At 33.7% G+C, this 11,440-nt stretch overlaps 1 protein-coding gene across 3 annotated transcripts in view; it reads left to right on the top strand.

Moving 5' to 3' along the window:
• The window catches only part of LOC137647068 (monocarboxylate transporter 12-B-like), a 56,928-nt gene extending 46,130 nt beyond the window's left edge, over positions 1 to 10,798 (top strand). The window contains exons 1-6 of one of the 3 annotated variants that reach the window (XM_068380234.1): positions 1,728 to 1,799; positions 2,106 to 2,441; positions 5,704 to 5,974; positions 6,748 to 7,647; positions 8,286 to 8,477; positions 9,915 to 10,798. In XM_068380234.1, coding sequence (XP_068236335.1) covers positions 2,127 to 2,441; positions 5,704 to 5,974; positions 6,748 to 7,647; positions 8,286 to 8,477; positions 9,915 to 10,081 — 1,845 coding nt within the window. In that variant the 5' untranslated portion in view covers positions 1,728 to 1,799; positions 2,106 to 2,126 and the 3' untranslated portion in view covers positions 10,082 to 10,798. Of the gene's footprint in view, positions 1 to 1,708; positions 2,442 to 5,703; positions 5,975 to 6,747; positions 7,648 to 8,285; positions 8,478 to 9,914 lie in introns of those variants that run through there. The other 2 variants (XM_068380233.1, XM_068380235.1) reach the window with 2 other exon arrangements.
• The last annotated feature ends 642 nt before the right edge of the window (positions 10,799 to 11,440 follow it).

Here is an 11,440-nt window from a genome sequence, read left to right as displayed (position 1 = left end):
GCTACAAGCCCAGGGGCCCCAACAGGGAAAATAGCTCAATGAGGAAAGGAAACAAGGAAAAATAGAAGAGCAGTAACAATATTAAAATAAATAATTTCTTTATAAACTATAAACACTTAACAAAACAAGAGGAAGAGAAATAAGATAGAACGATGTACCCAAGTGCACACTCAAGCAAGAGAACTCTACTCTAACGAAGTAGAATGAATAAAATGTGTAATTGTTTGGCAAGATACTAACTTAGTATATAGAAGGCACCCCCCCCCCCTCCCCGACCCCAACCCCCTCTTTCTCTCCTTTTGTACTTTGTTGCGGCTTTTATTTCTGTTTAAACTGTTGCCAACTTGTAGAGCCCTTCATTGTGTTGGTAGTTCTAAAACACAAAACATTTCCTGAAATTTTGTTAGAATTTGTTCTTGGAATTCCATCTACTTTCTGTAAATACTGCAAAGTATTCTAGAAGTTTTATTCCAGCTTTGATCAGATTGTGGAATGATCCTAATCGGGCAGTTTAATCGGTTGAACTTCAGAAGTTCAAACTTGGAGCGAATGTTTTTTATGATGCACAGGCTGACACAAGTCTCTTTTCATAGTATATTTATGAAAAATCTCTTCTAATGTTGTTTCTCTTCTTAAAATATGTTAATTCAACTGTTTATTACCAAAATTGTTGTTATTTCATAATTTCCATTCCTCGAGTGGCTATTTTTCCCTGTTAGAACCCTTCCGCTTATAAAGGTAAGGTAAATGTCTCTGGTTTCAGTTCCAGTTTCATCAGAATAGATGCTCACCAGGACGTCACCTGGGCAAGCCTAACCTCCCACCAGGGTGCATAGCCACAGCAGTGGCTTCCCCAGTAAACAGCGAAAACTCACGATCCCGGGCTAGGATCGATCTGCTGCCATGGGAATGCTAGGCGTATACGTTACCAATATACCACCCAGTACCCTGCTTTTCCCACAAGGGTTCTAGTTTAGCTAATAATAATAATAATAATAATAATAATTAGAGTCGATTCAAAATCTTTAAAAAATAATAAGTGCACTTTATTCACATCAAATGAATATCGAGTTGAAATATCACCATGACATAACACTTTCATTCTGAAAGGAAGCAATGACCTCCAAAAACTGTGCCAAAAATGTCGTCCAACAGCCAACTAAATTATTTTGCCAACCACCCCCGTCATTCTTTGCCAGTGTGTCTTTCGAGTTCGTTCTCTGTTCCTTTGTCTCTCACCATTTATCTCTTTCTAAGAATTTTTTCTTTATTTTGAGAATAATAATTGGTTACTATCTGCGAACTCTTGCACGTGTTTTTAAATGACACGTGACGTCTTTTGACCTTGGCTCACCGACGCTTGCACAAGTATCCTCGTGTTGTCATGTGCAGCTTCCTGCAAGTCTAATGGCTACGTATTGTTTTGTTCTTTGAGCAGTGACGTAAATCGTTCGGTACAATTTCCTCCCTTTGCTGAGTAATTCGAGAATGAATTATTCTAGCTAGCTAGCTATTGATAAATACTGATGAACTTTTCAGAAATCAATTTTTAATCGTTGCGTTCGTTCGGTTGTATTTAATTGGGGCTGATCATTTGAAATGTATGCCTTAGATTAAAAGAAACGCTCCGAACATGTCCAGGTCGTCCCGTTCCTCCTGGGCCAGCGAGTTGAACGCACCCGTAGTTAAAGTTTAGGTAACTCGAGAGAGGATTGGTAGTAGAGTGGCAGCATGAGCCGAACCAACAGCCTCAAGTTAAGGATAGAAGCAGCGAAGGAGAAAAAGTTGACCGGTCTAAGGTGACTCGAATTTGATCGTTTAGTCACTTCTGATCTGGGCTGTTTTTGGCCGTTTACTGACTATTGATTTTACGGAAAAGGTTCATCTCGCTCTCTCTGAAACACGGCAATGATGATTTAGAAAATTACGTTTTCGGAATATCGTATTTTTTGGCGTATTGAAATCATCGCTTCGGTCTTGTAAGATTCAACGTTAAAACTGATATCACGCGTGAATGGATAATTTCAATTGAACCAGCTTCGAAATAGTGACGTAATAAATAAACCGTCATGAAAACATAAGAAGGATTTTTTATTTTTTTACAGTGAATTTAAGATCATAGCAAGATGGGTGTCCAAAAAGAAATTGAAGAAGCGACCCGCGTGACAATCGGACTCAGACCTACGAGTGGGCTGCCATGCAATGAATCTGAGAAGAACAATGAGAACATTGAGAAGAACAATCTCAATATGACGTCTATTACCGAGGGTACATTCGACAACAATAACACAGAGGAATGTAAACAAAGGTATGATGAAATGTTTAAGGAAGAAGACGAAGAAAAAAATGAAGAGAGGCTTACTGAAGTGGAAGAAAAGGAGGCGCTACCCCCAGATGGGGGTTGGGGGTGGATGGTGGCCCTAGGGTGCTTCTTGATTACGGTATGTTAATTAGTACTTTTACTATTGATAATCCTCATGATATTTTTAATATATTTATTTTACGAAGGCTTTTGGAATCTTTTATTCATTTTGAAATTCTTTTCATGTATTTTTTTTGGATGAAAGATTTTAAAATAAGTTCCAGTGTTAATGTTATTTCTATGAATTTATTCGAACGTTAGATTTCAGAATATTTCTTAACTTTCAATCACTTTATAAATTTGTTTGATGAAAGCTTTCAATGTGCATGTTCATTTTGACTTTATGTAAAAACTTTTTTGACAAAGTTAATGTTCAGATTATTTACACACATTATATATATATATATATATATATATATATATATATATATATATATATATATATATATATATATATATATATATATGACCAAGATCTCTTGATATATTCTGCAATGAATAAGTTCATCTAAACGTCAAAATTATACTTAAATCTAATTCCAGATTATTTTGACTGTATTTATTAAACTGAAGTCAATCCATAAAGTCAAACTGTTTAGTGAACCGGATTACCTTTAATGATAAAGATAATAATAAATAAATGATAAAATAATAATAATGATTATTATTATTATTATTATTATTATTATTATTGTTATTATTATTATTATTATCATTATTATTATTATTATTACTATTAAGGAAACTCTCCGTTTTAATAATCCGTATTATTATTATTATTATCATTATTATTATTATTATTATCATTATTCTTATTATTATTATCATTATTATTAAGGAAACTCTCTCCGTTTTAATAATCCGTATCATTATTGTTATTATTATTATTATCATTTTTATTATTATTATTATTATTATCAAGGAAAATTTCTCCATTTTAATAAGACAATTACATCAACGCTTAGTGCTATAGTGTTGCAGCAAGGGTGGGACGTAGGGTTGTGTTGAAGCTATCGTGCTTGTAATACCAAGGTTGACTTTTACGTATTAATACAAAGAAAATGCAGAGAATGTATCTTTTTTGTATTTACTATTTCATATAATGAAACTTATTTTTAAATTGAGTGGTTGGATGGTATCCAGTAATGGACCTTTGTAATAGGGGAACGGCAATCTAAAAAAAAAAAAAACGATACAGCAGCCAAAATGAAAATGTTATGACAAAGAATTTCTAACAAGCTAATCTCATTTTTTACTTTAAATTTTATGATAAAGAAATAATGATATTAATTATAATGATATTGGACAAAACTGATGAAAAATAAAGAGCCTAAGATATGAAAATGTATTCGATTGTATTATATATACAAGCAGTTGAAAACCAAGCACGAGGAAAGTCATACTACACAGGTTTGCTGACATCGATAAACATTGATTATGAGAGTCATGAGGCGGCTGAAAGCGGTTGAATGCCAAATGTGAGCCACTCAAAGGTCATAAACAACGTCATAGAATAGAAACCCAACAATTAACTGGCAATGACAATCATTTAACGGATATTTTCCCATAGTCAACAAACTCCTCCTTTGGAAGGGCCTAGATGGAAATAGTCCAATAAAAAATAGGGTTGAACCCGGAAAAAAATATTATATTAATGAATTTGGTATAAAAAAGGGAATTTTATGTAAATTAACATATCCAAAATCCTGTCAAAGTGCGCATGGGGATAACTTTTTACAGTTAGTAACGTAACGGGGTATTTTGTTTCAAAATTTAAACTATTTTGTACTATTTTAAGATTGTCATCAACAGAAAATGACCAGGAGTCTTATTTTCTTTTGTTCTTATTTCATAACTTTGCATACAGCACCAAGAATTGATGAAAATTTAAATTGTAAATTATATATTTATCGTTAATAACGTCACTTATGACGTCACCACCTATTTATTCTGAAATGTATATGGAAGGATTGCTTGAATTTCTTACTATAGCCTACACAAAATCCCAAGGCTTCCAACAAGGAAAAATAGACCAGTGAGGAAATGAAACAAGGAAACAAATAAACTATATGAGAAGCAATGATCAAACAATACAAAATATCTCCAGATCAGTAACAACGTTAAAGTAAATGTCATAATATAAACAATAAAGAGACTCGTGTTAGCTTGTTCAACATAAAAACATTCACTGCATGTTTGAACTTCTGAAGTTCCACGATTCAACATGGAATGAAGATTTAGAAAATCAGTCACTGTTATTGAGGCAAGCAAGTGTAAAACCATTGACATGCGAACTATCGTAAGTGTTATTATTCTAGGGATATGCAGCGGAATATTTGGTTTCTCTCCTTTTTTTTTTTTTTTTTTTTTTTTTTTTGCCATGTTTGAGGGGATACAGTGTTGGCATGGTGTTGCACCGCTGATCTATGGTTGGAATCACTGAGTGGAGGGATATTATTTATAATTATTTTCAGGGTTTAACTAATCAAAGTTATTGTGAGCTCTTCAACTTTTAAGAGAAGAGAACTAGAACGGGCACCTGGTAGAGCGCATATTTTTGCCAGCGCCACATCACAAGATAGGCAACTGAAATTTATACATTTTGCCACTAGTTTCATGCCAATCGGATGAAAATTGACCACGATATAGCAAAAAGACGTTTTTTACCTTTATGTGACCTTGCCCTTGACTTTTGACCCAATCACTCCCAAAATCAAATCAAATTGTCCTTGGATTATGGCCAATCATCCCACCAAATTTCATGAGATTCGATCAATCAGTTTTTGAGTTATGCGAATCACAAACACGCATGCAGACAAATAAACACGCACACCTATCAGAACAACGAAGTTGGCGAAAGTAATTACTTAGTAAAAAATACCTTTCTTCTCTTGTCAATACAGTATATCATGCAACGTTCTCCTCATAGTTTGAATCTGTCTCAATTTTAATTTGCACAGCATTCACACTTTGATTCTCTTTAACCCTTTCCTGTTATGATCTCTTTTATACAATGCCAGAGTTGTTAGTTTCAAGCAATATACTCTTTTATCTGAAGTGCCATCTGAGAAATTTGCTCATAACTTTTTTTATTTACATCCTAAATTCTACCAATTATTTTCCTCTCTTGCCTTCTATACCATTCTAAAGAGAATATTAGTCAGTTAGTGCTCATCCCTTATATTTTTAAAGCAGTGTCATTACATTTGTCTGTATTTGACAACCGTGACACAGTTTCATTAACGTTTACAACGTATCTTAATTATTATTACCATGTATTTTCTTCCCAAGAATTTCTTCTTCATGCTATGATCTAAAGTATTTGCTCCTTTTGTTTGCAGAGCTTAATTCCAATGGTCTCGCCCTGCTTCGGCATCCTCTTCTCCCGATATCTCCTAGACCTAGGGACGTCGTCTACCAAGACAGCCTGGATATTCAACTTACATTGTTTTATGTGGAACATCGTTGGCCTTATAACTAGGCCTTTGACCCAAGAATTTGGATGGAGAAATATTGCTATTCTGGGCTCTTCTCTAACAGCCTTGTCTTTTGCCATCTCAGCATTTGCTCCTAATGCTGAATTCCTATTCTTCTCTTACTCCATTCTGTGTGGTAAGTTTTTTATATATATGTATATTGAGGTACAGTTGGATACAGGAATTTCTGGTACACCTCACTCTGAGGGAGTGTATCCTCTCACATACTTACTGGGCGGCGAGTAACCAAACAGATTGAAGGGAGCGATGGTAGAGGTAGTGGATTAGGCTAAATACAAGAGAACGCCAGAAAGGGTATGACAAGGTGCATTTCCTTAGAGCGAAGAGTGCCAGGGATTCCTGTGTCCAACTGCACATAAATCCCATGCTCCTATAGCCACAATATTGAATAAAACATTGTATCCTTGAATTGAATTTTTGGCTTTTTCAAGAATTCTATCTGAAAAGAATTTTAGGAAGGTATGCAAATAAAGAAAGAAATAAAGTAGGGGAAAAATAATTTAATAGTTTTTTGTCTGTCTAGAAGTCTGAGAGTTACGATCACCCATGAAGTATTTGACAATGAGAGATATACTATGGCAGGAAACTATTTTTTTTTTTTAATTAGAACAACAGCATCTTGCCACACAATCCCCAAATTACTTGGTTGTTGAATTGTATTTCAAAATGAAAAGAAGAATTAGGAATGTGGTATATAATCCTGTTATACAATAGCAAATGTCCTTTATAGACCTAAGGTTACTATAGAGTAGTTTTTGTTCACTACAGTATTGCCAATAAAATTTATATTAATTGAAATTAAAATCATTTCCATATATTGATAATTGCCACCTGAAAGATCCTTGACAAAAGTTTGATTCAATAAATTCGTTACTTATATTCCCGCAGGTACTGGAGGAGGTTCAGTTACTTGTATATGCTTTACAATATTGCCTCACTACTTTACCAATCGTCGGGGAGTGGCCAACGCTATTATGATGGCTGGTATTTGCCTAGGCCAGATTCTGGCTCCTCCATTTGTGCAGTTTCTCCAGGAAAAATATGGTTTCCGGAATGCCACTTTGCTCTTAGCAGCAATCATGTTGAATGCAAGCATAGGTGCCTCGCTTTTCCGCCCTTTAAAGAAGCACACTGGGAAAGATGCCAAGACCAAAACTATTCACCAGGAAGGTGACACTCCTCTATTGAATGAGAAGCAAGATCTAAAAGTTAGTGGCATTGGCCCATTAAAGAAATCTCACTCAGTTAAGTCCTTCGAATATACCTTAGAAGGGAAGGATGTCGAATTAGCAGAATTAATGGCTCACGCAAGAATTCTGCGCAAGCGAAATGACCATCAGTTCAGTGACATATCTCGATTATCAGTGTCTTCATCCATGGCAGTCTCCACAATAGATATCACTGCTCTTGGAGCTGGTTTTGCAGATGATGATTGTAACCAGGAAGACACTATTGAGGACAAGGAAAAGAAAACACTCTGGAAGATAATAGTTCGTGTGGCTAAACAAACCATATCTGACCTGAGAATCTTGAGGTCACCCAGAGCACTCATCATATCACTAGGGGCTACTTTTTGTATAAACGGGTTTACCAACTTCATTATGATGGTACCATTTGCTATGCAGGTTGCAGGACACAGCCTGGAGCAGTCTGCCTGGTGCGTCTCTACATCAGCCGTTTGTAATCTCCTGATGAGGATTATGGTCTCCCTTCTGTCAGACTGCAAAAGATTCAGTATCAAGACTTGTTATATGTGTGGATTCATTGTTATCTTCATCGGTGTTGTAGGTTAGTTGTCAAGGCTTGAGGTTCTAGTTTTAATACATATTTTTCAGATTTTTCTAAAAATTTTATAAATCAATCACACCAGTAAGCCTTTAGAATACTCATGATTTTCCTACATCGATATGTAAATCAACTGACTTTAATTTTCAATAATATTGTAAGAGTTCATTATTTCTGACGAGTTTAGGAATGTAATCAATATGATGTACAGCAGTAATATTTTCGTACCACATTTTCTAAAGTAAATACATAATATGTTTCTGCCTTACTTCTGTCTATTAATATTTTTTTATCAAACTGTAACACTAACTATTGGCAAGAGGTAAAGTAATTGTAATTATACAAGTGTATTCCTCTTGTTTTAATTTCAGGTGAGTATTCTATACTTTACTTTTTGAGTCAGTCATAAAAAAAATTATATTTACAGCTGTTACCATTTTGTCAACATCCTAAATTTTTTTTGTCATAGTTAGTGCTCATCCCTTATATTTTCTAAAGCAAAGATCCCTCAAACTCTGAGTTACAGAATATAAAGACTTATTTTATATCATTCATTCTCATTATTGACTATTCATAATTATTTATTGTTTAACCAGTTCATGAAACGAAATCAATTAATCTTCTTTATCATTCCTCGCCAGTGTTCCCGTTTCTAACCGACCTCCCTTGGATGTTAGCCATCATGGGAGTCTGGGGAACAGGAGTTGGTATGAACATGGGACTCTACAATCTAGTTATGATCTCTGTGATGGGACTAGAGAACCTCGCTCCTGTGTTTGGCGCTTCTTGCTTTATGGTAGCTGTGGGTTTTATGACATTTGGACCAATTATTGGTAAGTCTAAATAAAGTCTTATTTTTTAAGTTACGATTCAAGCAAGATAATTTTCATCAGGGAGTATTTATGTATAATTTGCTAACAATGCAGTATTGACAGGCTTAGAATATATCGGTTAGTTAAAAGTTGCAGTGAGGACATTTCAATACAGTGGAAATGTCTTAGAAATTAGATCTAGTTATGGGTTGTAAGAATCAACGCCATTGTAGAGGCTGGACAAATCTGGAGAAGGACTTTTTGGTTAGTAAACTGATGCAATAGGACCACTATTGGTAGAGATGATTTTCAGTAAGATTGTTTGCAAATTTGTTTATGGGCTGATCTTGATACTGTCTTTTCAATCAGTTGTAAATTGTAGTAAAGGAATTTAAAAGTTCAAAGTCGTAACTGGTTTACACAAGGGTAACTTTCAGGGACACTAGTAATTGATATAGAATAGAATCTATTGTAATCGTTATTTGTAAGTTGCATTAATCATACCTGTTTGTTTATCAGCAACAATATTTAGGAACGTTTTAAACTTAATCAAAAATTTTGTAACAAATATTTGATAATTACAAACTGGGAGTAATTTCTTTGATCTTGTACAAGACAGTAAAAAACTAACATAAAGACTCCAAGATTTTGCCCTAAAAACAGTTCGATGGATAAGTAGATGATGCTACTTTCTTTACATTAACTCCATATCCTGCATGTAGATCTATGGTTTCTGAATCCCATAATATAGATATAGCTAAAATCAGTACATGGTGCAAATTATGGTGCATGAAGTTGAACCCTAACAAAACTCAAAATATGATTGCAGGTAGGTCGAGGACAGTAGCTCCTCAACTTCCAGATCTTTGTATTAACAATATCTCTTCAACAGTTATCAACTCATTTAAAAGTTTAGGTGTGATTCATGATTGTAAATTTTCTTTTTAGAAGCACATTCGGTATTTTTCTTCTTCAATAAAAAAAGGGTTTATTGAGAAAGTTTTTTAAGATTTTTAGTGATAAGTCTATTCTGAGGAAATTCTTTCATCCTACCATATTGTTGTCCTGTATGGGTTTCAACTGCTGACTCTCTTCTTAATTTGTTGGACAGAAACTTGCAGTCTATTAAATTCCTTATTCCTTAGCTGCTTTTCCAACCAGGGCTGTAGCTTGGCTAGTAAGAATATTAATAATAATTACAACAGTAAGAAGTCTCTCGGAATGTTAATAGTCCATTGATAGCAAGATCTTGTTCTGACATATAGTCATCTTTAATTTTAAATAACAACATGGAGTTTACAATGATTATCAAGCAAATATATCTACAGTTTCTTTAGAATATAGTGCAGTTTACTGTATATATTTTCATTACTATTCGCCATACAAAAGTTTTCTTTGCCTTCAGTTATTCATGAACCATTTTCATACATGTATGTTCGTTTCCCAATATTCTTCCAGGAGTCATACGAGATCAAAGTGGGAGTTACAACACAAGCATGTGGGTCATCTCCTTGATGTTGCTGGCTAGCATCATTTTGTGGTCGTTCATGCCAGCAGCTCAGAAATACGACAGGAAATTTGAAGAAAACAAGAAAGCGGATGACAAAAATAAAGGAGATGTTTAGGTCTGAAAAAGGCACATGTGAAGAAGGCCCTAGAGAAGAAAAAAGGTGTCATATCAAATGAGAATAAAAAAAAAAGAAGATTCACATCATGAAACTTTAAGAGTTGTTGCAAAGTCAAGACCTCGACTTAATAAGTCGTATATTACCTTTTCATGAAACGACCCTCGAAATACCTGTTCACCAGTTCCTTGAGAAGTCTTCATGCGTCATTTCCTGTTAGTTGAAGATGTTTAGTTTGGAGACACTTTCCAAACAACTACGTAAATCAATGTTGTCGTTGTGTTCTTGTTCAAAAGATATGTGGATGAAAATCGATTTTCGTCTTGGAATTTTCTGAGCAATATATGAAGAATAATGGTATTTTGCAAATTTATATTAATATATTAAGTATATAGGATTAGGATACAATTTTCAAGGTATGGCTGATATCTGTGATACATTCTATTCTTCTCTAAGTAATGTATGTATTTTTTAATTTAGAGGAAAATCATAAGAAATGTCTGCGATCTGCAGATATATGTTATAGACTGAATACAAACTGAAGGAGAATTATTATTATCTGTCCTCACATACAAAGCCTTCCATACTGTACAAAGTAGCAAGTAAGATTATAGATAATTCACAACCCATTTAATCAACTCGATATCAATTACTGATCAAATTGCGAATTTTGTAACTGACTCTTTTCTTATTAGAAACTACAGTAGTTTATCGAAAGGGTATTGTATTATTCTTCCCAAAGTGTATGAATGCCTGAAGTACAGTACAGTATACAGTTATATGATTTTGCGAGGGAATGTATACTTGTTTATGTATAACTCATGGAACAAAATGGGTTTGCCTTCATGTGTTTGAGTGCACTTCTCGGGGTACCCCCTCTCACTCCTTACCCAAGGTTTTGGGGAGAGACCGAGTAGTCATGCGTCAAGAAGAGTAACAACATTAAAATAAATATCTCCTATATAAACTATAAAACCTTTTGCAAAACAAGCGTAAGAGAAATAAGTTACAACAGTGTGCCCTAGTGTTTAAACACTTTACACACACACACACACACACATATATATATATATATATATATATATATATATATATTATACGTGTATATATACACATATATATACATACTGTATACAGTATATATACAGTATATATATATATATATATATATATATATATATATATATATATATGTATATATATACATATATATGTATATATACTATATATACTGTATATATATATACATATATATGTATATATACTATATATACTGTATATATATACTATATATTGTATATATATATATATATATATATATATGTGTGTATATATACTATATGTATGTATATATACTAT

This window comes from Palaemon carinicauda, chromosome 9 (genome assembly GCF_036898095.1).
Source record: "Palaemon carinicauda isolate YSFRI2023 chromosome 9, ASM3689809v2, whole genome shotgun sequence".
Classification (NCBI taxonomy): domain Eukaryota; kingdom Metazoa; phylum Arthropoda; class Malacostraca; order Decapoda; family Palaemonidae; genus Palaemon; species Palaemon carinicauda.
This window is presented reverse-complemented; position numbering and strand designations above follow the sequence as displayed.